Source organism: Neolamprologus brichardi, chromosome 22 (assembly GCF_056152115.1).
Source record: "Neolamprologus brichardi isolate AB-2024 chromosome 22, ASM5615211v1, whole genome shotgun sequence".
NCBI classification, from domain to species: Eukaryota; Metazoa; Chordata; class Actinopteri; order Cichliformes; family Cichlidae; genus Neolamprologus; species Neolamprologus brichardi.
In genome coordinates this window covers 24827591-24855155 of record NC_142124.1, presented here as the reverse complement: position 1 = coordinate 24855155, position 27565 = coordinate 24827591, and the positions used below count along the sequence as shown (strand labels likewise).

General features: G+C 42.2%; 2 protein-coding genes and 2 pseudogenes across 2 annotated transcripts; 1 reads left to right on the top strand and 3 right to left on the bottom strand.

Annotated features, from left to right (window-relative positions):
• Positions 1-542: 542 nt before the first annotated feature.
• Positions 543-11296, bottom strand: ntaq1 (N-terminal glutamine amidase 1). The gene is made up of 6 exons (XM_006795227.3): positions 11112-11296; positions 3208-3307; positions 1521-1571; positions 1275-1420; positions 1067-1191; positions 543-978 (listed from the first exon to the last, which is right to left on the bottom strand). The coding sequence occupies exons 1-6, from the start codon at positions 11165-11167 to the stop codon at positions 830-832; spliced, it is 627 nt and encodes a 208-aa protein (XP_006795290.2). The 5' UTR covers positions 11168-11296; the 3' UTR covers positions 543-829.
• On the top strand, positions 3416-6183 carry LOC148096778 (uncharacterized; annotated as a pseudogene).
• A 497-nt stretch (positions 11297-11793) lies between the features above and the next one.
• Positions 11794-21746, bottom strand: bop1 (BOP1 ribosomal biogenesis factor). Its single transcript, XM_087835232.1, has 16 exons — positions 21604-21746; positions 20498-20719; positions 20322-20399; positions 18892-19046; positions 18695-18812; positions 18428-18529; positions 18136-18348; positions 17861-18022; positions 17690-17770; positions 17542-17611; positions 16206-16338; positions 15216-15402; positions 14831-15122; positions 14582-14666; positions 12417-12524; positions 11794-12335 (listed from the first exon to the last, which is right to left on the bottom strand). Exons 1-16 carry the CDS (start codon positions 21667-21669, stop codon positions 12182-12184), a joined length of 2226 nt encoding a protein of 741 aa, XP_087691358.1. The 5' UTR covers positions 21670-21746; the 3' UTR covers positions 11794-12181.
• A 3227-nt stretch (positions 21747-24973) lies between these two features.
• LOC148096777 (uncharacterized) lies at positions 24974-26736 on the bottom strand (annotated as a pseudogene).
• Between the last annotated feature and the right edge of the window lie 829 nt (positions 26737-27565).

The window sequence follows — 27565 nt, the reverse complement described above, 5'->3', positions numbered from 1 at the left end:
CTTTTAGCCTGAACCTCAAAATTGTAGATATTCCCTTATGTGATATCTGTAACTTTATACCTCATCAGCGCAGGTGCTGCTTGATCCTCAGGCGAAGTGACCGTTGGGTGCACCTCCTTTCCCTCAATAATCACACGGACCCCGGCAAAGTGAGCTCTTTTTCCTTCTTTCCTTGCAGTGCTCTGTCAGCAGAGGACACATCTTCAGTGACTCTCAGGTAGTTTTTTCTTCAGGAAGGTGTAGTTTTTAGCTTTTCTCCAGATCTGGTCACAAGCTGATCTTGTTGAAAACCGAATGATAACCAACCTTGACTTCTGATTTTCGTTGTAGCGGCCCAAGTTATGCATTACATCAACGCTGTCCCTAAATCCTGCACTAGTCTACCCGACAACGGCGCAGCAGGTGTCAAAAACCTCTGATGTTATTTCTGGAAACTGACAATCATGTTAAACCAAACATACCAACTGTACCCCAAACAAACAGAACTCTACTAGTGTTTCCTTATTTTTAAATTCTAACAGTGAATTGAAGATGCTCAAAGACATTATGGAGAGTTTTATTGATCGGGGTGAAAGCACTCTTCTGGTCAACAAGTTCACCAATAAGTCATCAAATGATCAATATGTTCATTACATCGATGGTTTTTGGCTGAACAACTATCAAAATATCTTGCATTTTATAAGGGGGTGGGACAACGGTGAATTTACACAGTTACAAGAACCAATTTTGTTTCACATGGTCATGTGGGACAGCAACTGGCAGGAGGACATCGTCATTCCACTTCAAACATCTGGAGCCCACAATCGAAAAAAACCCCTCAAAACCACAACTACCACGATCTTGCTGCTGATGAAGAAGAGGATGAGGCTGATGAGGTGCTTCCAATGTATCTCTGCAGGAAGTGGTTAAGGCTGAAGACCACACCCCAGCTGATGGCAGGGTCCATGTTGATGAAACCATCTAGGTTCATCTGGCACTCTAAGGGGAAAACGCAGACCAGTATGATGACATCATAACTACATGGTAAACACGATTACACACGCTAATAACTGGGAAGTCATGTGACCTGCAGTGCATATGGGGGCGTACGTAGGGGGAGACATCTTCCACGATCCATCAGAGTTCCTCATGTGAGATCGATCAGATGCGAAGTTCAACAGGAAGCTGTCAGCAGGAACCGCACGAAACTTCCTGGCAGACAGAAGGGGAAATTGTAACTATGATGTCACTCAGGTGTGTGTAGTTTCCTGTCATGATGCTCAGCTGTGTCTTACCTGTGGTATTCTGGTTTGATGTCACTCTCTGAGCGTAAGGCTTGGGCAGCGTAAAGCTTCAGGCTGCAGGGAAACGAGAGCGTTGAATCCAGATCATACACTAGAGAGTCCGATTGATCTGCCTGCAGCAGGATCACATGGTAATCCTGAAACACAACGATGTTATCTTTAATGTCATTTTGACATTTGTGTTTATGTCTGTGTCTTATGTCTGTCTCTCACAGTATTAACAGTGACATCACAAACCCAGATAACCGGCAGGTCTCCGTGTCCAGACTTCTGCTTCCACAGAGGAACCTCAAAGGAGAACAAATACAGAACATCAGCTTTAGAACCTGACCTGAGATGTTTCAAAAAAACCTAAAAAACCAAGTGGATGTTTTTAGAATGTGACAGAAGTTCATGTGTTATTGTACGGTCTTTACCTAAGAATATAAAGCACCTGGAGGCACCTTTTGTTGCGATTTGGTGCTATATATGTAAAACTTAAATGACAGATGTCTAAAAGAGCATGACAGGTGTTTCACAGAACCATCCTTTAATCCATTTTCTGCAACTTATCCGCATTTGGGTCATGGTGCTGCAGTCTGAACAGAGAAGCCCTCACCCAAGCCACCTCCTTTAGCTTATCCAGGGGGACGCTGAGATGTTTCTAACCCAGCTCTGAAATGTAATCCTCCTAGCATTTCATGCGCAGAATAACTCACCTGGGAGTTATCCAGGAGGCATCCTTGCAGGATGCCCGGACTACCTCAAACTGGCTCATTTCAATGTGGAGGAGCAGTTGGCTGTATTCTGAGTCCCTCACGAATAACCAAACTCTATCTCTAAGAGAGAGCCCAGCAACTCTTTGAAGGAGACGTATTTCATTCAGTTTAATTTATATAGTGACAAATCCCAACAACATTTGCCTGAAGGCACTTTATATTGTAAAGTATATACAATAATAGTTTCTTCATAACCTCTCAGACCGGTTTCCTCTTTTTCTGTATTTCTTTGGAATGGTCGTGATTAACTTAAGACGGTCCAGCCTTCATATGTTACTTTTTGTTTCTATGCCTGCCATATTATGTGCTTTTTAACCTAGTACTCCAGGAAGCAAACAATAATAGCTCAGTGGGCCCTTTAAATGTGTGTGTTTACATTCTTGGTAATCTTCAGCAATGAGCAAAAAAAGTTTGTCACAAATCCTATGCTGTCATTTCTTCCAGACCCCTCAGGAATCCCGTGTATCCGTATGCTGTTGCGTCAATCAAGACTCTAGATCATGACATTTAGCCGCTAGTTTAGCCACTTCTTGAAGTGCAAGAAAGCAGTCCTACGTATTGGTTTAATATGCATGCTGAAGAATATATCCTGGTCAAAAACGACTCCAAGATTCCTCACAGTGTTGGAGACCAAGGTAATGCCAACCAGAGTAAGCATATTGTTAGATACCATATTTCTATTATTAGGGCAAGTACAATGAGCTCAGTTTTATCTAAATTCAGAAGCAGCAACGTTAGAGGTCATCCAGGTCTTTAAGACATTCCTGCAGTTTAACTAATTGGTCTGTTTTATCTGGCTTCATGGGTAGATAAAGTTAGGTGTGATCTGCATAGCAGTGAAAATATGTGCTATGCCTTTTAATGCTCCTATCACATAACCCCGTGGAACTCCATGATTAATCTTGGCGACATCTGTGGAGAGGACTATCCATGTACATAAACAAATTGGAATCTATTACATAGATATGATTCAAACCACTGCTGCGCATTATGTTTAATACCTACAAGCATGTTCCAATCGCTGTAATAAAATGTTTCCCCACCACCTGCTCCAACTCACCACCAGACGGTGATTAATTGACATAGAGCAGCAGATCTGATGATACAATTACAAAATCCATCATCTTCCTTTTAAATCTGACATTATACTGGCATTTGGTTCTCACCGTTCTCGTCTCATTGGAGATGAAGATCACAAACAGATGTTCCAGCGGTGCGGTTCTCTGTTTTCGGACATAGTCACAGAGTTTCCAGACATTTTCTTCACTGCAGAACAAGAACAGACAGAAGGGCAACAGACAGTCAGCCTGTAGGACTTCCTGAAAGTTCTGAAGGATTAGTGTGTCCTGCTGATCCATCTGATTGTTTTTATTGATGGCTAATAGAAAATGTTTCACCAAGTCTTTAACTGCAATTCCAATTCCACACATTGCTATCAAAAACATTCACTCCTCAGTAAGAACCTACACAACACAGAGAAGAACACACACCTGAGGACAGTCAGGAAAAATGGATGAAGAACTTTTCAGACCGGAATCTCACTGAACCTATGACAGTATGTTTGCACTAAGTACCGCAGCAATTTCCTAATGTTGTAAACCTGCTCAACATTTGGCAATAAAACCCTTTCTGATTCTGATTTTGAACCTGAAAAGAAAGTGCTAGCCAAAGGACTCCATTTTGCCATTTCTCCTCAACAGTTGCCCATAGTGGACCTCATCACAGCCACAGAATCTGCCATACGGATTAATAAATTATCACAAACAGAAGCAGAGCAAATCAAGATGAAAGTTTCAGCCACCCTCTCCAGTGCCAAAGTCCCTCCGTCTAACCTCACAATACAAGAAAAGAAGGCCGTCGCTTCCCTGAGCAAAGACCACAACATCACCATATTACCAGCTGACTGAAGGAAGGTGCACCGTGGTCCTAAACACAACAGATTACCACACAAAGATCACTACTCTCCTGAGTGACAAAAATACCTATGACGCCTTAAAGCGAGACCCCACAAGCAGCTACAAAAAGAAAGTTATAGCTTGCCTTCAAGACCTTGAAAAGGACAAAATCATTGACCGCCCTTTATGTCATCGCCTATACCCAGGGGATGCCATACCCTGCATTTATGGACTTCCTAAGATCCACAAAGAAGGTGTCCCACTCAGACCCATTGTTAGCAGCATAAACTCAGCCACTTACAACATTTCAAAACACCTAGCTACCATCTTAGCACCTCTGGTGGGGACCACCCCATATCACATCAAGAACTCCACCGACTTCACCGACAAGGTCCAGAAACTTACCCTGGACCCAGATGAAACCATGGTGTCCTTTGATGTAGTCTCTCTCTTCACATGCATACCCACCATGGAGGCAGTGGAGACTGTCAGAAAACGACTACAAGAAGACAGCTCCTTGGAAGACAGGACCAACTTCACCCCCGATCAGATTTGCACACTGTTAGACTTCTGCCTTACCACCACATATTTTAAATACAACGAGGGTTTCTACTAGAGGTGGGAATCACCATACATCCCACGATACGATATTATCACAATACTTAACGCACGATCCGATATTATTGCAATTTTTAAAAATATTTTGCGATATTCAGATTCTGTACATAAAGGTAAACTTTATCAATATTCATTTTATCTAATATCAAAGTCTCACACTCAGTCTTTCTCTCATTTCAGTTTTATTGTTGACAAACTGAACGGTTTGTATTACAGTCTAGTCCAACTTACCATCTGGTACAATTATAGCTATTCTGAACTATGAAATTTGTGAAAACTATGCAGCTCCTTCAGCAACTGAAGAATTTGAAAGTAAATTAAAACAAAATATAATTTTACATTAAATAAAAAAGTTTTAAACTTAATTAAAATAAAACATGTCTTAAATGAAAATAAGTAAACTGTCATGTTTATTGCTGCCATAAAAAATGTTAAACACATTTGGACAGTGAAGGAATGTCAGGATTCTTGCTCAGAAAAAGGAGCTGATCAACATGCTCTGAAGTCAGAGCATGTTCCAGTCCACAAAAACTTTTTTTGTAACAAAATATCGATTTCTGCTGTCCCTGTATCGATACATTATTAGCAAACAAAATATTAAAAATACTACACAGTATCGATTTTTTCCCCCACCCCTAGTTTCTACAGGCAAAAACATGGCTGTGCCATGACCTCCCCGGTGTCACCTATTGTAGCCAACCTTTACATGGAGGAAGTGGAAAGAAAGGCTCTCGGCTCTTTTAAAGGGAGAGTACCCAGCTACTGGTACCGATATATAGACGACACCTGGGTCAAAATCAAAACACAAGAAGTGGAATCGTTCACTGCGCACATTAACACTGTGGATACAAACATCAAGTCCACCAGGGAAGACACAAAGGACGACTGTTTGCCTTTCCTGGACTGTGCCGTGCGCTTTGAAGAGAATGGAAATCTCAACATTGAAGTTTACCGGAAGCCCCCACACACGGACCAGTACCTCCTCTTTGACTCCCACCACCCTCTGGAACACAAATTTGGAGTAATCAGGACCCTACGCCACCGGGGAGAAAATGTTCCCTCTAAGTCTGAAGGAAAAAGAAGAAGAAGGTCTGCAAAGATGCACAGAAAAGAAGATCAGGCACCAGCTAGGGAGGATAAGAAAGAAAAATGCAACAACATTGTCATTCCCTACGTAGCCGGTGTATCAGAAAAACTCCAGAGAGTCTTCTCCAAGCACGACATCCCAGTTTACTTCAGACCCAGCAACACACTCAAACAAAAACTAGTTCATCCCAAAGACAAAACTCCTAAACACAAACTTAACAATGTAGTGTATGCTGTACAGTGTAGCGAGGAATGCCCAGACCTCTACATTGGAGAGACCAAACAGCCACTTCATAAATGCATGGCACAACATAGAAGAGCCACCTCCACGGGACAAGACTCGGCATCTAAGAGGACAAAGGTCACTCTTTCGAGGATGCAAATGTTCATATTTTGCACAGAGAAGACAGATGGTTTGAAAGAGGAGTAACAGAAGCCATTTATGTCCACTGTGAGTGACCGTCTTCGAACAGAGGCGGTGGTTTACGACACCAACTGTTTGCCATCTATAATCAAGTTTTGAGACCTTCCCAGACGCCTTAATGCCCACTCACATCCTAGGACTTCTGACCTCAGGAAATCACATGATAGGGTGGGGCTAGGTTTCACATTGAGCTCACCCAAAACCTTGGCTGATTGTGAACTACAGCCGTTTTCACACCTTGGCTCATGTGATTAGGAAGAGGATCATAAGGGGGTCTACTGTCCCTCTCGGGGGGGATACTCCCATAGGGCTTAAATCTGGGACTCTCCACCATTTCTCCCTAGAACTGAAGAAGCTTCTCGGATGAGAGGTGGAGTGGCTGTAGCTCAGGAGGTAGAGCAGGTCACCTACTGATCGGAAGGTGGGTGGTTCAATCCCTGGCTCCTCCAGTCTACATGCCAAGTATCCTTGGGCAAGATACTAACCCCAAGTTGCTCTCCGATGCATCCATCGGAGTATGAATGTGTAAGTAAGTAAAACTTTATTTATATAGTACCTTTCTAGATAAAAGATCACAAAGTGCTTCACACAAGGACAACAAAACAGACAACAGTTAACGCAATGCAATTCTAAAAATATGTGTTTTTAGTTGTTTTTTGAAAGAAGCTACTGAGTCCAGAGACCTTAAGCTCAATGGGAGACAGTTTCACAGTCTGGGAGCCACAGTGGCAAAAGCTCTATCTCCCTTAGTCCTCAGCCTTGTATGCTGAATGACAAGTCACATGACATAAGAGACCTGCTAGGAACATAAGGCTGTAGAAGTTCAATGATGTAGGCAGGAGCTTGACCATGAAGAGCTCTATATGTCAGTACCAGAATCTTGAAGTAGACTGAATTCGACAGAGAAGCCAATGCAGCTGTATTAGCAACGGTGTCACATGTGAGTAGTTAGATGTTTTGGTCAGAAGTCTTGAGCAGCGTTTTGAACAATCTGCAGACGCTCCAAAGAGTTTTTGTTTAAACATGTAAACAGTGAATTACAGTAGTCCAGTCTTGATGAAATGAAAGCATGAATGACAATCTCCAGTTCAGTGAGAGATACAATGGGGCTTAGTTTGAAAAAGGTTTCTTAAGTGACAAAAGAAAGACTGAACCAAAGATTTGACGTGAACATCCAAAGTGAGAGCTGGGTCGAAGATTACCCCTAGGTTCCTGATAGATGATTTCAGAAATGTTGCAAGAGGACCAAGAGCATTCATTATCTTAGGTACATGTCTGTCAGGATCACATACAAGGACTTCAGTCTTTCCTTCGTTAAGTTGGAGGAAGTTGTCAGCCATCCAAACTTTAACAGATTCTAAGCACTCATTCAAAATCTGCAGCTTAGAAACATCTTGGGGCTTGAAAGAAATGTATAACTGAATATCGTCGGCGTAGCAATGGTAGCAAATGTCCTCAAAGGGGCTCAAAATATGCTGGAGGGGAAGTAGATATATTAAAATCAATAAAGGTCCCAGCACAGAGCCTTGTGGCACACCACACGACAGAGATGTGGAAGATGACCTGTATTTAGAAACTGCCACAAAAAAGTAATGTTCATACAGATATGATGAGAACCACTCTAAGGCAGATCCAGATACACCAACCAAGTATTTCAGCCTTTCAAGTAGGATGTGATGGTCAACAGTGTAAAAGGCCAATGTGAGATCCAACATCACCAGAACAGAACATTTTCCTGCATAGTTTTGCATCAAAATGTCAATGGAGACCTTAAGAAGGGCTGTTTCAGTAGAATGGGTACTACGAAAGCCAGGCTGAAATTTGTAAATTTGTGTGTCAATGTAGTTAGAAAGCACTAAGTATAGAGAAAGTGCTTGTGTGATTGGGTGAATCTGGCATGTTGTATACAGCGCTTTAAGTACTCTGGGAAAGTAGAAAAGCTCTATGTAAGAATCAGTCCATTTACCATTTACTAAATGTCTTCAAGCAACTTAAAGAAGTCCAGACACTTTTCTTTCCAAGCTCCTTAGAATACAATAACCTGGATGACTGAGAACCTTCACAGACATACTCTCTCAAGAATGTTTTTCCAAGAACTGTGCTGGCTTTTTTAGATATTTTTCAGCAAAGTCCAATCTAGCCTTTCTATTTTTGAGGGTTTTGAGTTGCTCACACCTTGCAGTGAACCTTCTGATCACTGGAGGCTGTTGTTCACTTGGTTGGCTGTTGCAAAAGGGTTTCTCTTTACCATGGAAATGATTCTGCGATCATCCACCACTGCTGTCTTCCTTATACATCCAGGCCTACATGGGGATGAAACAAGCATTGCTTGTTTTACCTGCATGGACAGCTTCTTTGATACATGTTGTCTGTTCACAGCAAAATCTTTTAAATGCAAGCACCACACCTTAGATCAACTCCAGGCATTTTATCTGCTTAATTGATAACAGCATAATAAAGGAATTGCCTACACCTGCCCATGAAATAGTCTTTGAGGCAACTGTCCCATTACTTTTGGTCCCTTTGAAAAGAGGGTGGTGCATGTTAAGAAGCTAAAACTCCAAAACCCTTCATCCAAATTAAATGTGGGCACCCTCAAATGACAGCTGGGAATCTACACATTATGTCCATGTCCATTAAATAACTATAACTGGAATATGTTTCAGTAAACAGGTAAAAAAACAAAACTTTTGTTAGTGACCAAATATATTTGACCTCACTGTATATCAGCTAGAGGTCAAAATCACCTGGCACCTTATGATACATTATTATTATTACAATACTTTGTTCACTATTCGATATTACTGCAATTTTTAATATATTGTCATATGCTGAGTATGACAATAAAATAGATTGTCTCCCACCTGTGTTTTTTCTCTGGAAATGAACACTAGTAGATAATAGGTCGACAGAGCTGGCAAAGTTGGTAGACATATACAGTCTATACAAGATGCAATATTTGTTCAATACATATTTCTTTGTAGTGGAAAAAAACATTAAAATTATCAAGAACAATATAACAATGATTTCTAGAACTTTGTGTATATAATTTGACATTTCTTATCGATGTAGGCTGACAGTAAGCACACAATACCATTTCATTTAGTGTAATGGTTTATGTGCAAGACACAAGAACAGAAAACATTGAAAGTTACAAATGTATTGTGCATGAAACAGGAATTAAAACGTGGTGATAGAGGCAGGTGCAGATGCGTGTCACAAGTTACTCTGGATTTGGCTATGGTACTTGGCCACAGGTGGCGCTAGCTGACGCGACTCTTTGTGAGTACACACAAAGTAAACTGCACGCTTTAGTTGTGAGGCCAAAAACGCTGAAATCTGAGTAATAAAAATGTATGAGGGAAATGATAACGAAGACAAGATTTTCCAGATGGTTGACTCTTGCTGTCTAGTGAACAGCATAGTGAGGTTTGTCTTGTATTATGTTCATATGGACAAGTCAGAGAGATACAAGTTTTGAAATGACCTGGAACAGGCGCATCTAGTACACGTAGGGCGGCCGCAAAAATGACGTACAAGCAGAGTGCAGCGGCCAGCCAGCGCAACACAGATTTTGGGTCCTTCACTCTAGTTAGCAGTGAGCGCAGCACACGCCACGTCCGATATGAAAGGGCCTTTAAGATGACAAGAGCGCTGATATAAACAAACTGAAGCAAGAGCGGCAGAGGCTGCTTGGGCTGATCCGCTCCCTGTAGAGTGACATTGAAGACCTGAAGAGGCAGATCTATGGATATGAAAAGACCAGTCAGGACAAGGATCACATTATCACGAGCTTGAAGAGAAAGAATCAGGAACTGGAGAAGTTAAAGTTTGTTCTTGAATTCCAGCTGAAAAGCAGAAAACTGAGCCTCTGCAACATGACATCATTGTGAAGAAGGAGCGGATCAGTCAGCTGGAGGAAGAGCTGATACAAACCGACATGAGCAATGCTCAGCTGAAGCTCACCGTCTCTGAGCTGAAGCTCAAACTGAAGACCAGAGACAAAGAGATGTGCAAAGAGAGTCAGAAGGTCAAAGATTTGGAGACGTGTCTCCAGCGATTGAAATCAGACCTGGACAACTGTGTCGGCTTCATCCAGGAGCCTAAAACCCTGAAGGACAACATACAGATGATATACGCTCGATATGTCCAGCAGACTGAAAGGGTGGAGAGAACCAGTGCAGATGATACTGTTCAGAAGGCGCTGCGTCACCAGTGTGATCGACAGGAGAGGACAGTAAATGGCCTCAAAATGAGGCTGGTCAAATCTGCAGAGGAGCACGAAAAGGTCTACACCAAAATCATGAAGGAAACATGACTCTGATAGCTGAAATCAACAAGCTGCGTAAGGAGCTGCATTTGGCCAGGACTCAGGCTAAAGACGTCAAAGATCAGCTGGCTCTTTTAAAGAAGCCCAAGAAGTCACAGCCCATCTTAGAAGAAGCAGCCTACCAGGAGCCCCAACAGCTAGGAGTCAGCTGATAGTCTTTTACCTCAGCAATAGCTCTGCAACTAACACACAGGAGCAGATACACATATAAGAAGAAAGTTGTTAGTATGATTGTTGTATTCATTCTTAATGTAAATTGATGATGAATGTGTGGATTTGTATGTTACCATAGCAATTTACTGCAGAAAACAATCATATTGATAAAGGTTTGATCACTGACCTGTAAAAAAATAAAAAATAAATGAAAGGGCCTTTAAACAAGATGGGGCGATAGTCAAACTGACCAGCAGATGTCACTGTGGACATGGGTTTCAGATGTTTTCAAAGCCTCGATACAATTCGGTTGTATGTTTGTTGATAAGCTGATATTAACACTGTCTAAAGGAGGATTATTATTCCTTACAATGATCTTGTGATTTTTATTCTCTCACTGACAAATTTAAAGAAACTGCGCTAAAAATTAAACGGAAATCTGAACTAGCCAATCATTGTAGTTGCAGCTGCTTTGACCAGACGTGTGTTTACAATTCTCAGGAGCCAAGTAATGTTCTGACACAGAGCCTGCACGTCACCTCTTGCAGGTATGTCGGGACTCACCAGTAGCAGCTCGTGTACACGCAGTCCTCGCGCATCGGAACGAGTCTCCGATTCATGATCGGGTGTTACACTGAAAGAGCTCCAAGGGAAACGGACTGACGCCAAATCCGCTAAGGAAAGGGGACTTTCAAATTAAAAGCATCGACAAAGTAACAGTAAGACTGGGGTCCCACTGCTAATTTCACTTCGCTGCCGCCACAAGAAATTAGCTTCAGTGTTCCCTTAGTTACCTCCTACATTAGAGACGCTGCATCCTTCATGAAAGGAGAACACCGTTTACAGCAAAGCACTATGAGAGAAACAAACTGACCTCTGAACCTGTTAGCTAGCTTAGATTTTCAGAGAATAACTACTTTAGCAGTATACAGTCCCCATTCACTCAGCTTAACTCCTTCTGCTCAGCACCATAAATCATCAGAAAAGACTTGTTTTTCATTAATTCTCTTAGAAATTTTAATTTTTGTAAACATCTGTACTGCAAATTTCGCAAGTTTTAATTAGATTTTTGATAAAATACTTTATCAAACTGAACTGAACAAATATGTTCATATCAAATTGATTATACAGTGAACTAAAAACTACATGAGTGAAATTTTCTCACTGAAATATAAATAAAACCAAGACAGATCTGGATCATCACTCCAGAAACTAATTCAAAACAAGCTAACGAGCAAATTAAAACTAGAATAACTGTGGTGAGATGGGCGGAGTTCACAGGGGGTCCAGGCTCCTCAGCTAACTCTGTAAATATGGCTGTCATGATATCTGAACTTAACATCTTAAACCTGATCGATCACCCACAAATAGCCAATTATGCATGTTTTTATTCACCTTTAATGGCCCTAGACAGGAAAGGGATGTTGATGATGACTGCTGATCAATATCAGCTCCTTTCACCAGACTGACAGCATACACACATACACTCAAAAACAGTTCAGTTTATTCAAAAAGGAACTGACATCACAGCAAGGAGACCAGTGAGGCAAGGACTCATGGTGTCACATGTTAAGACATTGTGTCTGAAAGTAAAAACATTAGAAAAACGGCATCTGTGGTTGCTAAGCATGTTGCTATGTGAAGAGGCGGATAGTAGCATCAGCGCCAGAGGAGAAGACCCAGGGTTGCGTGGGGTGAAAGGTCACATCCAGAACACCAAGATCATGAGTCATCACATGACCTCTGAGGACTTTCACTGGGACGATGAGTGGATTCTGCAAAAGGTCACTGTGGAGGTAGCAAGGAGGGGTTAGAGTGTAACTGAGAGCAGGAAAAATAAGTGTGTGTGTGTGTGTGTGTGTGTATTACTTGTAAACAGTCCCGTGACAGACTATCACTGAGCCATCATCAGACGCCGAGGCAAACAGCGGGTACAGTCTGTGATAGGCCACACCCCTCACTGCTTTCTTATGGTGTCTGCAGAGAGAAGGTGATCCATACCACATGACAAATGATTAAAAACAAACAAAAGAGAACAACATCTGATCAATATGTAGTATTCTACAATCAATGATGACACACCAATGTCAGCGTCATGATTGAGTAAACATGCTTGGAGACCACTCCGAACCAATCACAGCTCTGATTTGTTTGAGGTGAGACTCAGGTAAGGTCTTTGTTTGCTCAGCAGGATTTAAACTCCTCACCTTCCTGGTGCACGTCTGACTGAAATCTCATTTCCTGAACTGCTGCACCTGCTGGGCTGTGAAGGCACTGCAGATCTATCTTTTTTTTTTTTTTGTCAATTTAAACAATGCTGCTTTATGTACAAATCAGCTCTGGCTATGCAAAATTCTGTTGGCAGCAATGTATAAAATGTGAAAAATACAAGCTGAACACAAGAGGGAGCATTATAAAATAAAATAAAGAGCTATAATCATTTTAAAACCAGGATACCATACAAATAAACTACATGGCAGTTCTGAATAGAGAGTAATTCACACTTTTCTTAGGGTTTAAATGTAAACCAGACACTTCAGAAAATATGTGGATTTTATTGATGACAAGAGGGATTTGTTCTGACCTTTTGAGGAAAACTGTAGTATCATCTGCCAGCTGAGTGCTTAGGTCTATACATGTGACATTGTGATTTTCATAACAGTCACAGCTTGTGTGACCGTTGCGCAGTGGTTGTGGTTTCATTGTCAGAGTTAGGCACATCAAATGTAGCAGAAATGAATTATTTTAGATTCATGCACTGAATTCCACTTTCATACCAGCTGTATAGTGTCTAATATAAAGAGAGCATAAACAGTGATGGTAATTACCCAGGACAACTCAAACTCACAAAACACTTGTTAAATTTAGGTGTGTAAAGAGCAGTAAACCTCAAAGCAGCAGTGGTCCAGATCAGCTGATCACAGCCTGTGGACTAAGAAAATCTACTGGAGCTTTCAATAGAAATTATTGTGAACTGTGATTGTTTTCCTCACACTTGAACTACTGCAACAAGCCTTTAACCACCCACCTCACCAATGTGAGCTATGGTCTCAGTAACCCCCATCACTCAGGCCACTCAAACATGGACTCTATTCAGTCTTTTTCTTTGCACTACTTTGAAGCGCTTTGCTAGTTGTTCTCTAATTTGGGCTTTTCTATGTGCCTCCCACTTTAACATCTTCCTTACTTCCTTACTCATTTTCTGTTTAGAGATAAAGTCACATTCTACAATGTAGAAAACAGAAAATAGAGCAATTTCCCCCCTTCTTATTCCTCTGCTTATGTTCTACTTAACTGATGCAAGCTGAGCGCATTTATTAAAATTGAGACTAACATGAAGTTTGTATTCCCATCTAGTAATATTATTTTATTATTGTATTAATATAGCAAAAGGTTTATTTAGTTTTGCAGAAAAATAGGTGGTCAAAATGTTCTTTAAGGAGCTACTTTTCAGAGCCTGTACTTTTTCTGTTTTACTTGAATAAAGAAGTTGAATCAGTACTTTTACAGGAGTACTTTTTAAAATACTAGTACCTGTACTCCTAAAGCACAGAATGTCTGTACTTTTGCCACCTCTGCCCAACCAAACCCAAATCAGCCTCCTCCAAAAGGCTCTTCAGCCACAATCTCTCCAAATCTGTAATTAATCTTATAAATATTCACTTGTTAACTCTTAACCCACCTGTGCTTTCCCTTTACTCAGCATTGATGCAGCTGTCTGTGAATCTACTTAATTTATAACTTCTGACAAAGTCTAGTCTAGCTGTGTTAGATAATCACTCTATCAACACCACCATCTGTAGGGGACTGCATAAACCTGCAATATTTGTAACCTTGAGAGTTACAGCCACCATTTGAAGAAACTCTGACCTCCATTCTGGAGATCAGGTCTGAACGAAGACAGGAGCACTCAAGGTCACCTGTAGCTGACCAAGACATTGCTTCCATTGTAACAATTCACAAAGCGGTAATGTTGACAGCTCATGTCTAAAAGGGTTAAACTCAGATGATCAGAGTGACTGGCAGGTACGTACCGGAGCATCTTGTAGGGTTTAGTTGACAGATCGAGGTCAAACCAGCTCAGCTTACAGTCATAACTCCCACAGATCACATGATCACCTGCAGACACACGAACAGACAGGTGGGACAGCTGTGAAGAGAATACTGCTCGTATAAATACAGATGACTTTAGGACGAAAGCAACTGCAGTGAGTGAAACGACCATTGCGGCGGGTTTATTGGAGCCTTTAAGACTTGTGTGTGGGGGACTGGGGTGTGGTTACCTCCTGGATGGACAGCCATGCTGGAGATCCACTTGGAGTTGGTTTGGAGTTTTTTAGTCATTTCTTGTTTGACGAGGTTGTAGATGCGGATCGAGCGCTGTGTGGCCACAAAGAAATAGGGCCTGATTGGGTGGAAGGATACGCACTGGACCAGGCCTTTGTTCTTGCTGAAGGGGTTCTGACTCCGCCTCCGGCTCAGCTGGTGGATATACACCTGCAGGTGGCTTGTGTTATCTGGCATCACTGATGCTAGGTAGTCTCCTTTAGCATGCCACACCACCTGGTGAACAGCCTGCAGAGATCAACAGCGATTAGGCCAGATGTGGATCAGAGTGGGGGGTTTAAAACCAAATGAATAAATCAACCAATCAGGTGGTTTTCTCACTTTGGGGTGTTGGATTTTGAGGCGGAGCCCCTGGTTTAGCTCTTCCCCCTCAGCCTCGCTCCAGACAACAGACCCATTTCCTTCTGCTGGCTCCTCCCCCTCCTGCTGGGCACTGAGGAGTCGTTCTGACGACAAGGTGACCTGTTTATCTGCCAGAGAGGGAGACAGGATCAAGACCACAGAGTCCCTGAAACCAGAGAGAAACAGAGGGACAGGATCACATCAGTGGGAGGGGAGGGATGAGTTTAAAATCCTGCTTGTTTCTAGAGTATTTAAAAGTATAATGGGAGGCAGAGCCTTAAGCTTTCAGATCTCCCTCTGTGGAAGCAGCTCCCAGTTTGGATTCAGGAGAGAGAAACACTCTCTACTTTTAACATTAGGCTTAAAAGTTTTCTTCTTGATAAAGCATATAGTTAGGTCTGGATCAGGTGACCCTGAATCCTTCCTTAGTTGCGCTGCAATCGTGCTCATAAAGTTGGATGTCCACAACAACAACCCAGTTTAAACCATCATTAGAAATCACTGAATTAAATTATTAATACATGCTCTCTTCCTCATATGACATATTTATCCCCATCTCGCTCCAGTGGTTATGTGATTGATGGGATATTCTTTGTATTACTGTAGGACAGGGGTGGGCAACTACAGGCCTCGAAGGCCAGTGTCCTGCAGCTTTTAGATGTGTCCTTGATCCAACACAGTTGATTCAAATGGCTAAACTCTCCAGAGGCTTGAGAATGAACTAATCATGTGATTCAGGTGTGCTGACCCAGGGTAATATCTAAAACCTGCAGGACCTGGAGTTGCCCCCACTGCTGCTGTAGGATCTTTACCTTAGAATGTACAGCACCATGAAGCAAATGCTGTTGTGATGTTGTGCTATACAAATAAAACTGAATGTCACAGACAGACGGAGAAAGAGAGAGAGACAGAGAGAGACAGAGATGGGAAGATATCAAAGAGACAAAGTGATGTCAGAGAGGTGCTCACAGGGCAACAGCCAGCAAACAGACAGACGGATTTGGGTTCCAGGCAACGCTCTTCACAGCTCCGCCCACCTGGACCGTCTTCATACAACGAGACGAACAGACCTCCCAGAATCTGACAGAGCCATCATCACTTCCTGTGAACAGGGAGGAGAGAGATTACAGTCCCGCCCACACTCAATGAACTCATCCAAAGGATGCACGTTTTATTTAAACATCACCTTCAAACTGGGTTTTCAGTAAGTGCTCTGACCACAACACAGAAAACTCAAAGAAAAGAAGATAAAATGAATATGGAGTTTAAAAAATAATAATATCCAAAGCAGGTTGTTTTTAGGAAGAATTTCAAAGACAGAGTCGTGGAAAGCATTATCATGGATACTCTGTGGCAGTACAGTCGGTCTTTACAAAACACAGACTCCTGAATCAAATACTTATTTCCTGATACTAATTCAAAGACGACTGGACTCCGCCTTTCCAATAAATACACCAAGGAAAGTGTAAATGGATAAGACCACACAGAATAAAGCTGCTTTGTGCACAGACACAATTTGAGATTATCAGGCTGAGGTCTCCGTGTGGAACTGTCATCATGTCTGGTTTTAAAACAGTAACAACTGAATGCTCATCTTGAGACTCCATCAATCAATGAAGCTGCCTGCATCTTTTACACACACTCTGTGGTAGGGCTGCACGATTTTGCATAAAATGAGAATCACGATTTTTTTGCTTAGAATTGAGATCACGATTCTCTCACGATTTTCTTTTCCAGTATAAATATTTATTGCACTTATTAACTGCACATCAACTTTGTAACAGTTGAGACTGAACATAAAAACAATAAATAAACATAAAAACAACAAATGTCTCATGTTTTGTGGTTGCCGCAAAATGTTGTACTGCTTGAAATTCCGTCTCCACCGTTGCTCGACACTGCGTGTATAGAGCAGGTAGTGCAACAATAGAAAAATAGTTGCGGGACGGCACTGTGTAGCGTTTGTCTAGGGTGTTGATCGTTTTCCTAAATCCCTCGTTTTGCACAGTGTTGATGGGAGCCATATCTTTGGTCAGGTGATAAGTAATAGCCTCCGTAATTTCATTGTGCCTGCGGGAGTTCGACGGGTATAGGGAAGCGCTGTATAAGGTTCCTGTTATTGATGTTTGGGTGGTTGACCGGGACGGATTTTCTCCTGTCACTTTCTCGTCATCCCTGACGTGCTCTCCGTCGGTCAACAACCCTGCCTGGGATCAAACACTTGACTCTCACTGTGAGCTTTACACCACTCAGTCACGATGTCAACAGTTTCTATTGATGTGTGAGTGGGACAAGCTGAGGTTACCTGATGCAAGCCACTGTCCCGATGGAGACACACTGATAGAGCGAACCAGACCGCTGTGACCTCGATAGACCTGAACACACAGATAAAAGATGTGAGAAAGGGTTCGCCACTTTGTTTGTGTGCATGTGTTCAGGTGTGTGTGCTGTACCAGCGACTGTGTGGTGGGAAATGGCTGAAGGTCCTTTGGTTTGGGAAGTTGGGGAATCAGATCCTCTGGATTCACATTCACCTACATGCAGACAAACAGGAAATTATTTAAACCGCATGCCTAACAGGGCAGCTCCAGCTTTAGGTAGTAGGACAGACTGAGAAAGGTTACCCTCATCTTCCTCTGTCGTGGGCACAGATAAAGGTCCAGGCAGCGCTCGAACCTCTCGTGGATGAAATGAGAAAATGCTGGAACCTGACGGAGGCTCGAATACTTCCTTGGAACAAACGGCAACTTTCTGTCTACTGGATCCTGTTGCTCCCACAGTGCTCGCTGCAGACAGGTGAGGCAAGTGAGGACAGACAGACGGGGCGGAAGAAAAATGTGTCTTTGAATGCAGTTCTATCCTCTGAACAGAAACCAGGTGAGGCAACGCATTGACAAACCTCCTCGTCAGTAAACAGATACTCGGGCGGTGGGTTGTAGGACTCATGGTGACCAGGTAAAGGGATTTTGGGGGCGGGCAGGTGCATCCTATGTCTGGCCAGAATGGAAGAGTCCTCGCTGGTCCACAAGTCGTAATACCGCCCCCTGCCATCATCCTCTACCCGCCTGGGTTTGATCCAACCCATTTTTATGGCATGGACCAGTTTGGACACCTGCAGACAGGCGAGTCAGACAGGTGAGTTACAGACAGCTGAGAACAGCCAGGTAAGCCAAGAGAGTCAGGTGCATTACCTTCTCCTTCTCTGTGAGCGAGGGGATAAAGCTGCGTTTGTCTGCAGGTCTGTTGGTGACGGGATGAATCATCACGTCGCTGCTGAAGAATTCTGCCATTGGCTGCGGAAGAGGGGTAAAGAGACAGGTAGCCAGCGTGTTCTACATTTTTAAGCCACACTCACTTCTTGCTAGCTGGTCTGGGACATGTGGTTACTAAAGGGTGGATCAAGCAGGTAAATGCGAGGCTAGTGAACGGAACTCCGGTGTCACTCTGTGAGGGAATACCTCGTACTCATTGAAGTTGACATCTCCAAACTGTCCTCTCTGCAGACGGTTCACCAGCTCCACCTGATCATCGGACAGCACGACGTCACTTCCTGTCTGCTTGTCATGCACCGTTCTCCTGCAGACAGCAACCTGTTAGCTTCATCAGCATTCCCTATCAAACCTATGAAGAAGTTAGCATCGTGCTAACTGCTCACCAGTACTCCGGGTTCTCCATCTTATCCAAGAAGTCATCAAGCTCATCCTTGTTCCTTATTGGCTTGTAGATTTTTTTCCCATCCAGATTGTACCCAACGTGAGGGAAATCTTTGTACCACTCCATAGGAATGTTCCCCACTGTGTTCCTGATATCCTGAAGAACAATGTGAGCATGAGAAACCACCACAGGATGGAGAGGGGAACATAAAAGAAGCAAATGCATCAATCAGAACATGTGTAAAGAAACATGTATCCTGTACAAAACATGTTGTATTGTAGCCACTTTAACAGGAACGCTGACAGGGGTTTGTCTTAGTTATGCTCACATATATCACAAGGCAAATGTTGATTATGTTAAATTTGATTACGGATTTAACAGGAGCCAAAGAAGAGAAGCCAGTACAGGAGAAATATACTCTCTCTTTTTGGTCCCTGTAAGTTTTCTTACTGTAGCATTTTGGAACGATTGAAGGCTTTTCAGGGAGTTTTTAGGACATCCTGATAATAATGAATTACAGTAGTCCAACCTATAAATAATAAATGCATGAACTAGTTTTTCAGCATCACTCTGAGACAGGATGTTGCTAATGTTAGAGCTATTGAATAAAGCAGTGTTTAATGTGCAGGAAGGACATAATTTTGTTTTGTTTTGGTAAAACACCGGTCCTGTCTGGCAGGCATGATCTGAATGCGTTGTTGTACCAAATACATTTGTTTTCAAAAAAATAGCACTATGGATTCTCTGAAGGCTCTCTTGTTAATCGTTTTTCTTTTAGTATTAATAGTATTATTTTTATGGATATTATGTTAGGTCAAGGCCAGGTTGGTAAAAGACAGAAGAAAGCCGCTGAAGACCCAAGGCCACACATTCCGATGACAACCGTGTGTCTACTCCAACCAAGGAACTATGGACAGAGCTCCCACAGTCAAGGGTAGGTGTGACAGGGGTCAGAGGCAGCGGGTGGATGGCCACCCAGCACAAGCTATGGGTGGGCCCTAAATCCCAGACCCCTTGAGAATGGCACGACACCTGGGGGAGCCCCCACCGTGCAACAGAGAGCCCCCCTCCAATGACCAACAGGGAGTGGAATGCCTGCCCGCCCCCCTCCCAAAAAACAATGTCCCAGAGGGACCGAGGCTCAGTGAGCCAGAGACACAGACCTAGCCACACACACAAACTGCAGTACCCACAGTGGGTACTCCACCCTTTTCTGACTGAGGACCATGACTTTGGACGTTGATTCTCATCACAGCCTTTTCAGGCTAATAAAGGTCAACATCGGGTGAAACAGAGAACTCTGAGCTTGACCAGGAGCAAAAATCTCCCAGCTTTTTATTAGTGTACATGTGGCTAAAATTGCATACAATACACCAGACACAAGCATAGGAAAAGTAATGACAAGCACACAAATGAATAAGTTTAGATCACCTCTTCATCTGAAGAATCGTGTTCATACTCATCTTTCTTCTTTTCTTCACTCCCTTCTCCCTCTTTCTTTTCCTTCATCTACAGATGGAACAAAGTTCAGGTGATGTTCTGCAGCAGAACACTGAGGACACTTTTAACAGCAACCAATCAGCAGTCAGACCAACACAGAGACTTACCTGCTTACACTTTACCTTGTCGTCATCAGATCCCTCTTTCTCATCGTCATCAGATCCCTCTTCCTCATTGTCATCAGATCCCTCTTTCTCATCGTCATCAGATCCCTCTTCCTCCTCAGAGTCACTCCCAGAATCCTCCAGTCCTGAGTAGACACTGTCCTCGCTATCTGATAAATCATCATCCTTATCTTCATCAGCAGGTTTCCTGTTAAAGTTGAAGATCTGAGAAGGAAAACACAGAATTACTCAATTAAAAAAACATCAGTTTTTTGCTGAGATTTCCAAGAAGAGTGTAATTAAAGAGCAGAAAAATAAAACCTACAAATCATTCGCACAAGCTAATAGCATGTGCTAATGATTCTGTGAGTGATCACACACACTTAAATCAAACAATAACCAGCAACTAAAAGCAAAACATGTCAAATCAGGATAAACCTATGTACTCAGGACTGACGTCACTCTGTGCAACCCTAACCGTACACATGTACTCTGACACACTACCTGCTGCAGTGCTCGTTCCGTCACAGTATGTCTGTGAAGGTTCTCAGTCATCCAGGTGATCGTAGTCAAAGGAGCTTGCAAAGAAAAGCGTCTGGACTTCTTTAAGTTGCTTGAAGACGTTTCACCTCTCATCCGAGAAGCTTCTTCAGTTCTATTTGACCATTTGACCTTAGAACTGAAGAAGCTTCTCGGATGAGAGGTGAAACGTCTTCAAGCAACTTAAAGAAGTCCAGACGCTTTTCTTTGCAAGCTCCTTTGACTCGTTCCGTCACAGTTTTACTGCCATTTACGTCACTGCTTCCATGTTGGATCGTTAGCTCTGGGTCGGTGAGGTTGCTCCAACAATGCGAGTTAAAATCTGAGTTGAGGAGGTCTTCCTTTTAAAACTCCGACATTATAATGGAGCCCTAACCCGAGACTGACATCACACATGTGCACAGAGGATAGTTCTGTGTTTATTATAGAAGCAGCAACGCCCCGGTCCGGTCTCATGGCTCTGTGTCTTCTCTGAGAGCTAAACAGCAGCCTGCCCCGTGTTAGCATGCTAGCTCGTTATTAGCATGTTACCAGATCTTCATCACTTTCCTCCTGTGTGTGTGGCTCACCTGGTTCTGCTCATCTTCCTCTTCTTTACTCCTCTTCAACGCTCTTTTCCCCGCCGCTTTCTTCATCGCTCCTCTCCGGTCGCTCCACGCGTTTCTATCCTCCTCGATTCAACCACGTGAAACCGAAGGTTAGAGGTCACGTGTCACAGCTCGAGGGCGGGGCCTGCTGGTGACGCCTTGAACTTCTGGCAGAACATCATAGTTACAGTGACACGACCTCTGCCGGGGAGTTTGCTCAGATATTTGAAGTCTACATTCTGGCCTGAAAATATCTTAATAGTTTATTTTGCGACCCAGAAAGAGTAATAAGAGTAATATTAAAAATGAGTTGCTGCAGTAGTAGTAGTAGTAGTTGGAAGCTGGAATTAGCTGGGCCAATCTGGGATATGGTTTTTCAATTTTGTTGTCCGGGTGGAAAATCGGGAGAAATTCGGTAGAATTGTGACACCGGGAGATTTTCGGGACGGGCACTGAAATTCGGGATTCTCCCGGAAAAATCGGGAGGGTTAGCTTGTATGACTACGTCCCGCTGGTTAGCCACCACCATTTTGTCCGTCTGTATCTGGAAGTCCCACAGGATCTTAGCTCGGTCATTCTCGACCACCTTAGCTGGCATCTCCCATTTTGACCTTGGGACTTCCAGGCCATTCCTCAGCACAGATGTTTCTGTATACTATACTCTATTGCCTGTCGTAGTGTGTGCTCGAAGTTAGGACTGGGCGATGTGAGGAAAATATGAGTAATATGACGCAGTATGCAAGTCTCCATATAGGCTTGCTCCGCTCCTTTTCCACCTCTTAGCTCATCAACCAAGGGACTAGAAGAACTGCCACCCAGGTAACTCAGAAAACAAATAAAGGCTAAATCATACACATAACAGTGTAAAGTAAAATATGTGCATTTATTTTAGAATACAGGATCACGTGATTGTATAAATAAATAAATTCTAAACCAAAACAATTCTTTACCTATAAATTGAATCCTATGTTTAAAGAAAAGCAAAATATTAGTGTAGTTTTATGTATAAATCTCTATTGGAGCACTGTGATGTTTGGCTGATATTACCCAATATCTGTGGCTGTAACTGCAGCCATCACAACAACATCTGCAACCATGCAGCTGCACTGCTTTTAAAGTTGAGCTGTATGTGAGGATGGGAAGAACAGACACAGAAACCACATCCTCAAGAATGAACAATAAATTGACCTTCCCATAGAAATTAATAAAGTTCTATTCTACATCAGTGACCCGCATGTAAAGGAAAGATGTGTCCGGGAGAGAAGCCAGCACCACTGAGTCAGATCAAAAATGATCACAATCAGATTATCCCCCCTCTTATTTAAACTTATGTCCTGTTCCTACACGCACTGATCTGCTGCTGTGTCCATCGCCTCCTTTTAAATCCAGTTTATTAGTTTTAATTCAGATGTGTCAGTCTGAGGGTGAACACAATCTAAATAAATCTAAATAAAACCAGGTTGCTGGCCCGACATCATGCCAGCGCATTTTGGGGATGGCACAGGTACCGATCGCTTTTCTATCGCCCATTTGATGGGAGTAAGGGCGCCCTCCGTTTACGAGGTGCACCTGCTGCTTGCGGCACAGGTAGGAGAGGGCGGGGCGGCGGGGGATTCTCTGGCTGGCTGGAGCGGCATCTAATAACCAACTCGCAAAATAAAACAAAATAAAAACAAACCAACAAACACGAAAACACCAGACATTATGATACAGACTTATAATCGGTGCGCCTTCTTGCTGCTGTGCTGCAGTCAAAGTAAACTTTATTGTCATCTCCGCTATATACAGTACAGTAGACAGAGAGACGAGACACAGCCGTGCAAGTAAACAAACAATAAATATAAGAAGAGTAAGAAAATTAGAACTAGGGGTAAAGGGATCAATAACAATTTAAAATTTACAGTTTGATGATTTAAAGTCTCGCACACAACCCGTCGAAAGGGGAGGGGGGCCGGCTGCTTCCAAATAGCTAGCACATTTCATTCATAGTGCTGTAAATCCTGTGGAACGCCAGGACTGACATAATGAATTAATTAAATACACCATTAAATAATTAATTAAATGTGTCAATAATATTTATTTAATTAATTATTTCCCATTTTAATTAGATATTGGCACATTTAATTAATTGTTTAATGGTGTATTTAATTTATTTATTATGGCAGTCCTGGCATTCCATATAAATCCTAGCCCATTATGTATTAATGATTTAATTCCTGGGTTGTGTGAAATCCCAGAAATAAACCCTAGACAAAGCGAATCCGTGAACTAAGGTGTAGGTCTGTTAGGTTGTGTTGTGGTGATCCTCGGGTTGAGGGATGGGTGTTCATACTGGAGTGCAAAATTAAAACCAATGGAAGATGGACAAGAAAGTTCAAAGCCACCAGGTGCTCAGTTTAGAAAAAAGGGAAAAGAAGAGGAGGAGAAACGAGCAAAAGATACAGGTAAGCAGATGTGTCATTGGATAATGGCAGGTCATCCTGAAACAATCAGAATCAGAATCAGAATACTTTATTAATCCCTAAGGAAATTATGTGGGTTACAGTCGTTCCAAGAAGAAATTGTAAAAATAGTAACAGTAACAGACTAAACTCCAAACAATGCATTAGGTTACAGATTTTACACATTTAAGAAATGGCACTAATATATACAGATCACTCAATTATAAATATCAAGGATTAACAGAGGGGATTATAAATAAATATCAAGAAAATTGACAAGAACGCCAGAGGAAGTGTTCACCCAGGGCGCCAAACAGGCTAGGACCGCCACTGATGAAGGTTATCTGCATTTCCAAGAGCTGGAGTGGGGAACTTTTCTTTTCTTTGCCAAGGTCTTTAATCTTGAAAACTGCATGACACACTGGCAGACAGAAAATTCTGGGGATCTGGAACAGAAATAGAATATTTAAACAAATGTAACCAGCTAACAAATTTATTTTTTATTTGATCTTTTTTATTATTAATTTTTATTTTATTTTGTGGTTTGGTGCTGTTTCTTAACTCAAAATGTAATTTGACATTTTGAGTTAAGCAACAGCACCAAACTCCAATAACACTTCCCTCATGGTGCTTTATATTGTAAGGTTAAGACCATACAATAATGCACAAAAACTCCAACCCCTTAGAGCATGCACTTTGGTGGCAGTGGGAAGGAAAAACTCACTTTTAAAAGAGAGCCAGCAGGACCAGGCTCTGGGATGGGGTGGCCATCTGCCTCAGCCAGTTGGTGATGAGGGAAGGAAGTTGGGAGAAGAAGAGGAGTTATTTTTAACCACTCTGGTTTTAAAATTAAATTTAGATGCCGAATTTAAATGAGTATTTTAAGCCAATTTAAGAGTTTTGTCACATAATCACATGGCATGGTTTTTGAAGGTTTTGACGATTGCTTCGTCAACCACTGGGTTGCTTGACTTCATTAAGAGTACTGGAGAATCCCACCTGTCATGGAGTTCATTGTATACTGTCAGGCTGAGTTGTTCAATGTTCTCTAAGGACATTTTGTAGTTTATGGACAAAATTTTGGGAAAGCCTCCATATAATAAAATCTGATGTTCCTGGATGCCATGTTGTCGTTTCATTTTCTTGGCTCATAGCGTGCATTACCAGATCTTTAGTGACATTTTTCACCACTTCCTTGTACTCTTCCCTGTTTTTGGAGACACTGAGGACTCTTCTTGGTAATGACAACAGCTTTTTGAAGGTTGGGATGGTAATATTATCAAGCTGTTCCCTCAGATTAAAAATCAAATATTTTTCCTTGCAGTTGTGTGTTTTGCAAAGATCCTTGAGAATGGCCTCGTCTAGAATTTTCCGACATTTTAGGGACAGATCCAAATGTTTTAGCTCAATTTCAGGCCAGATTTTCTCAATCAGACGATCGCTGATGCAGTCAAGAGTGAGGCGCTCTGTGAAGAGCTTGTATTTAGAGGAGACTTTTTCTATGGCCTGTGAAACCACCAACTGAATCACTCTGTTGACACACAACCTTTCCCCCATTTTCAGTGTTTTCTCCAGTGTCGATATTTCAGCCTTTTGTCTCCAGTATTTTCTTGATCTCATCTTTAAATACTATCTGCACTCCTTCTAACACTTGTTTTGACTGTTGTATTTCCTTTTTTGCCTCTTCAACATATTTCTTCTTCACTGACAGTGCTGTCTGCACTTCATTCAGCGCTTTTTTTGCTTCTTCGCACTGTTTGTTTGCGAGTTCAGTATAGTTTGTCTGTTTTCCGAGTGCTTTTTCCACTTGGTCATCTGTTGGTGGTGTTTTGAAACCGCTCTTCTCTGCGCTCTGATACACGAGAACGTGTATCAGACTTCTGATGAGGACAATTCTGGGGTTGGAGTCTCTACTGTCTTTGTCTTAGCCTTCGCAAATTCTTTTGTCTGCTCATCCAGTTTTTTCGGCATTTCTTTTGTGTCCTTCACCACTTTCTGCTCTTCCAGGACTTTCTTATTTTCTTCCTCACGGACTGTCTTCTCCTGCTCCAGATTCTCTCTGTGTGTTTTCTCATTCCACATAGTTTCTTTCAGAGAGGCCTTGTGTTTCTGAAGCTGTGCGAGCTCGGCAGACAGACTGTCCTTCTCCTGTTTCAGGATCAGAATTTTGCTGTCCCTCTGCTGAAGCTGCTCTTTCAGATGGTTCATCTCAACTTCAAAGTTTCTGGACTTTTCCTGACCTGAACAAGTCTGATCCCCTTTTTCTTTGGTGGCACTGCTCATTTCCACTTTGCATGACACTGATTCATCGGTGAGTTCTCCAGCTTGGATCTCATATTGGTCCAGCTTGGCATGCATCAGTGAAATTTGGGGCATCAGCTGTTTGATTTGCTGTCTGGCTGACTTTGTATCCTCTTTTAAAAGTTGATTTTCAGACAGGGTGTTTTGGAAGACCTCCCTAACCTGAATAAGGTCATCCAGTGTACTTTTTGGCAGAGTGCACACAAATTCTGGTTTTCCTGTCTGGTTGCTCATTTTTGACATTTAAACCAAAGCTACAGTGTTACAATGAATCAGATATTCAGATACGACTGAGGGTAGCAGAACAAAAGTTCATCCAGTAAATTGCTCGTGACTGTAGGTGAGAAATGTGCTTGTCCAGTGTGCAGTTTCACCTGGCTTTATGGACTTGTGTTGACTGTGATGTCACGGCCTGTCACGTCTTTTTGGCCACTCCAAGATTATTGAAAAAATTATGTCTTGGTTTTCTGTGTTATATATTGAAATAAACTGAACTCTTTTCTGTTTAGAAAATAATGCAAATTTTTAAATCCACCTTAAAGCAAACCACACCAATAAAAGCTACTTGCTGTTTAAATACGTTTAATTGCCACTGTATGAGCTCATCTTGTGTTACATGCTTAAGAGAGAGACTTGCGGCTGCCTCCTTCCTTTGGCTACTTGGGTGTCTTTATCTGAGCATCACTTTTGCCTCCACTATGACGCCCCTAGTAGCAACATGTAACTTTCAAGGGTGTTTACAATCAGACAAAAAAGTCTCCGTTTTGAGCGTAATGAGCTCTTAGTTATTCTGACCTCACCACAGCACCATCTGTTCAACATGACGTCTGTGTGCAGACTCATGACCGTCATGTCACAGGTACTAAAACACATGAGAGAGATGCTGGTTCATCACAGCCATAAATATGTTAAAAATGAAGATATTTCACTGTGTTCAGGTACCAGATTGAGTGCTATATGAGGTATTTTAATAGAAAAGGCTGCATGACAGTGTTTGAATCCCCGTTCTTTCATGTTGTCTGCGAATATCAAAAGTGAGGCTCAGTGTTTGTTGTTAAACTTTAACCTTACCTATTCCCTGCAATAAAATACACATTTGTTAAAAAGTTGTGTTTGTTATAACAGTAAGACTATGCTTACCTAGTTTTGCTTTGTAAATTTGTAATTACTTTTGCTTTTGGAAAGGGTTTGTAAAAGTGATT

Excerpts from the sequence above, each read along its gene's own strand:
- ntaq1 (XM_006795227.3), bottom strand. The coding sequence starts at position 11,167 with ATGAATCGGAGACTCGTTCCGATGCGCGAGGACTGCGTGTACACGAGC. Across the intron at positions 3,308-11,111 it reads GTGTACACGAGCTGCTACTG|TGAAGAAAATGTCTGGAAAC; the intron begins GTGAGTCCCGAC and ends CTTGTTCTGCAG. Across the intron at positions 1,572-3,207 it reads TCTCCAATGAGACGAGAACG|GTTCCTCTGTGGAAGCAGAA; the intron begins GTGAGAACCAAA and ends TTCTCCTTTGAG.
- bop1 (XM_087835232.1), bottom strand. The coding sequence starts at position 21,669 with ATGAAGAAAGCGGCGGGGAAAAGAGCGTTGAAGAGGAGTAAAGAAGAG. Across the intron at positions 20,400-20,497 it reads ACAAGGTAAAGTGTAAGCAG|ATGAAGGAAAAGAAAGAGGG; the intron begins GTAAGTCTCTGT and ends TTCCATCTGTAG. Across the intron at positions 18,349-18,427 it reads CGCTCACAGAGAAGGAGAAG|GTGTCCAAACTGGTCCATGC; the intron begins GTAATGCACCTG and ends GCCTGTCTGCAG.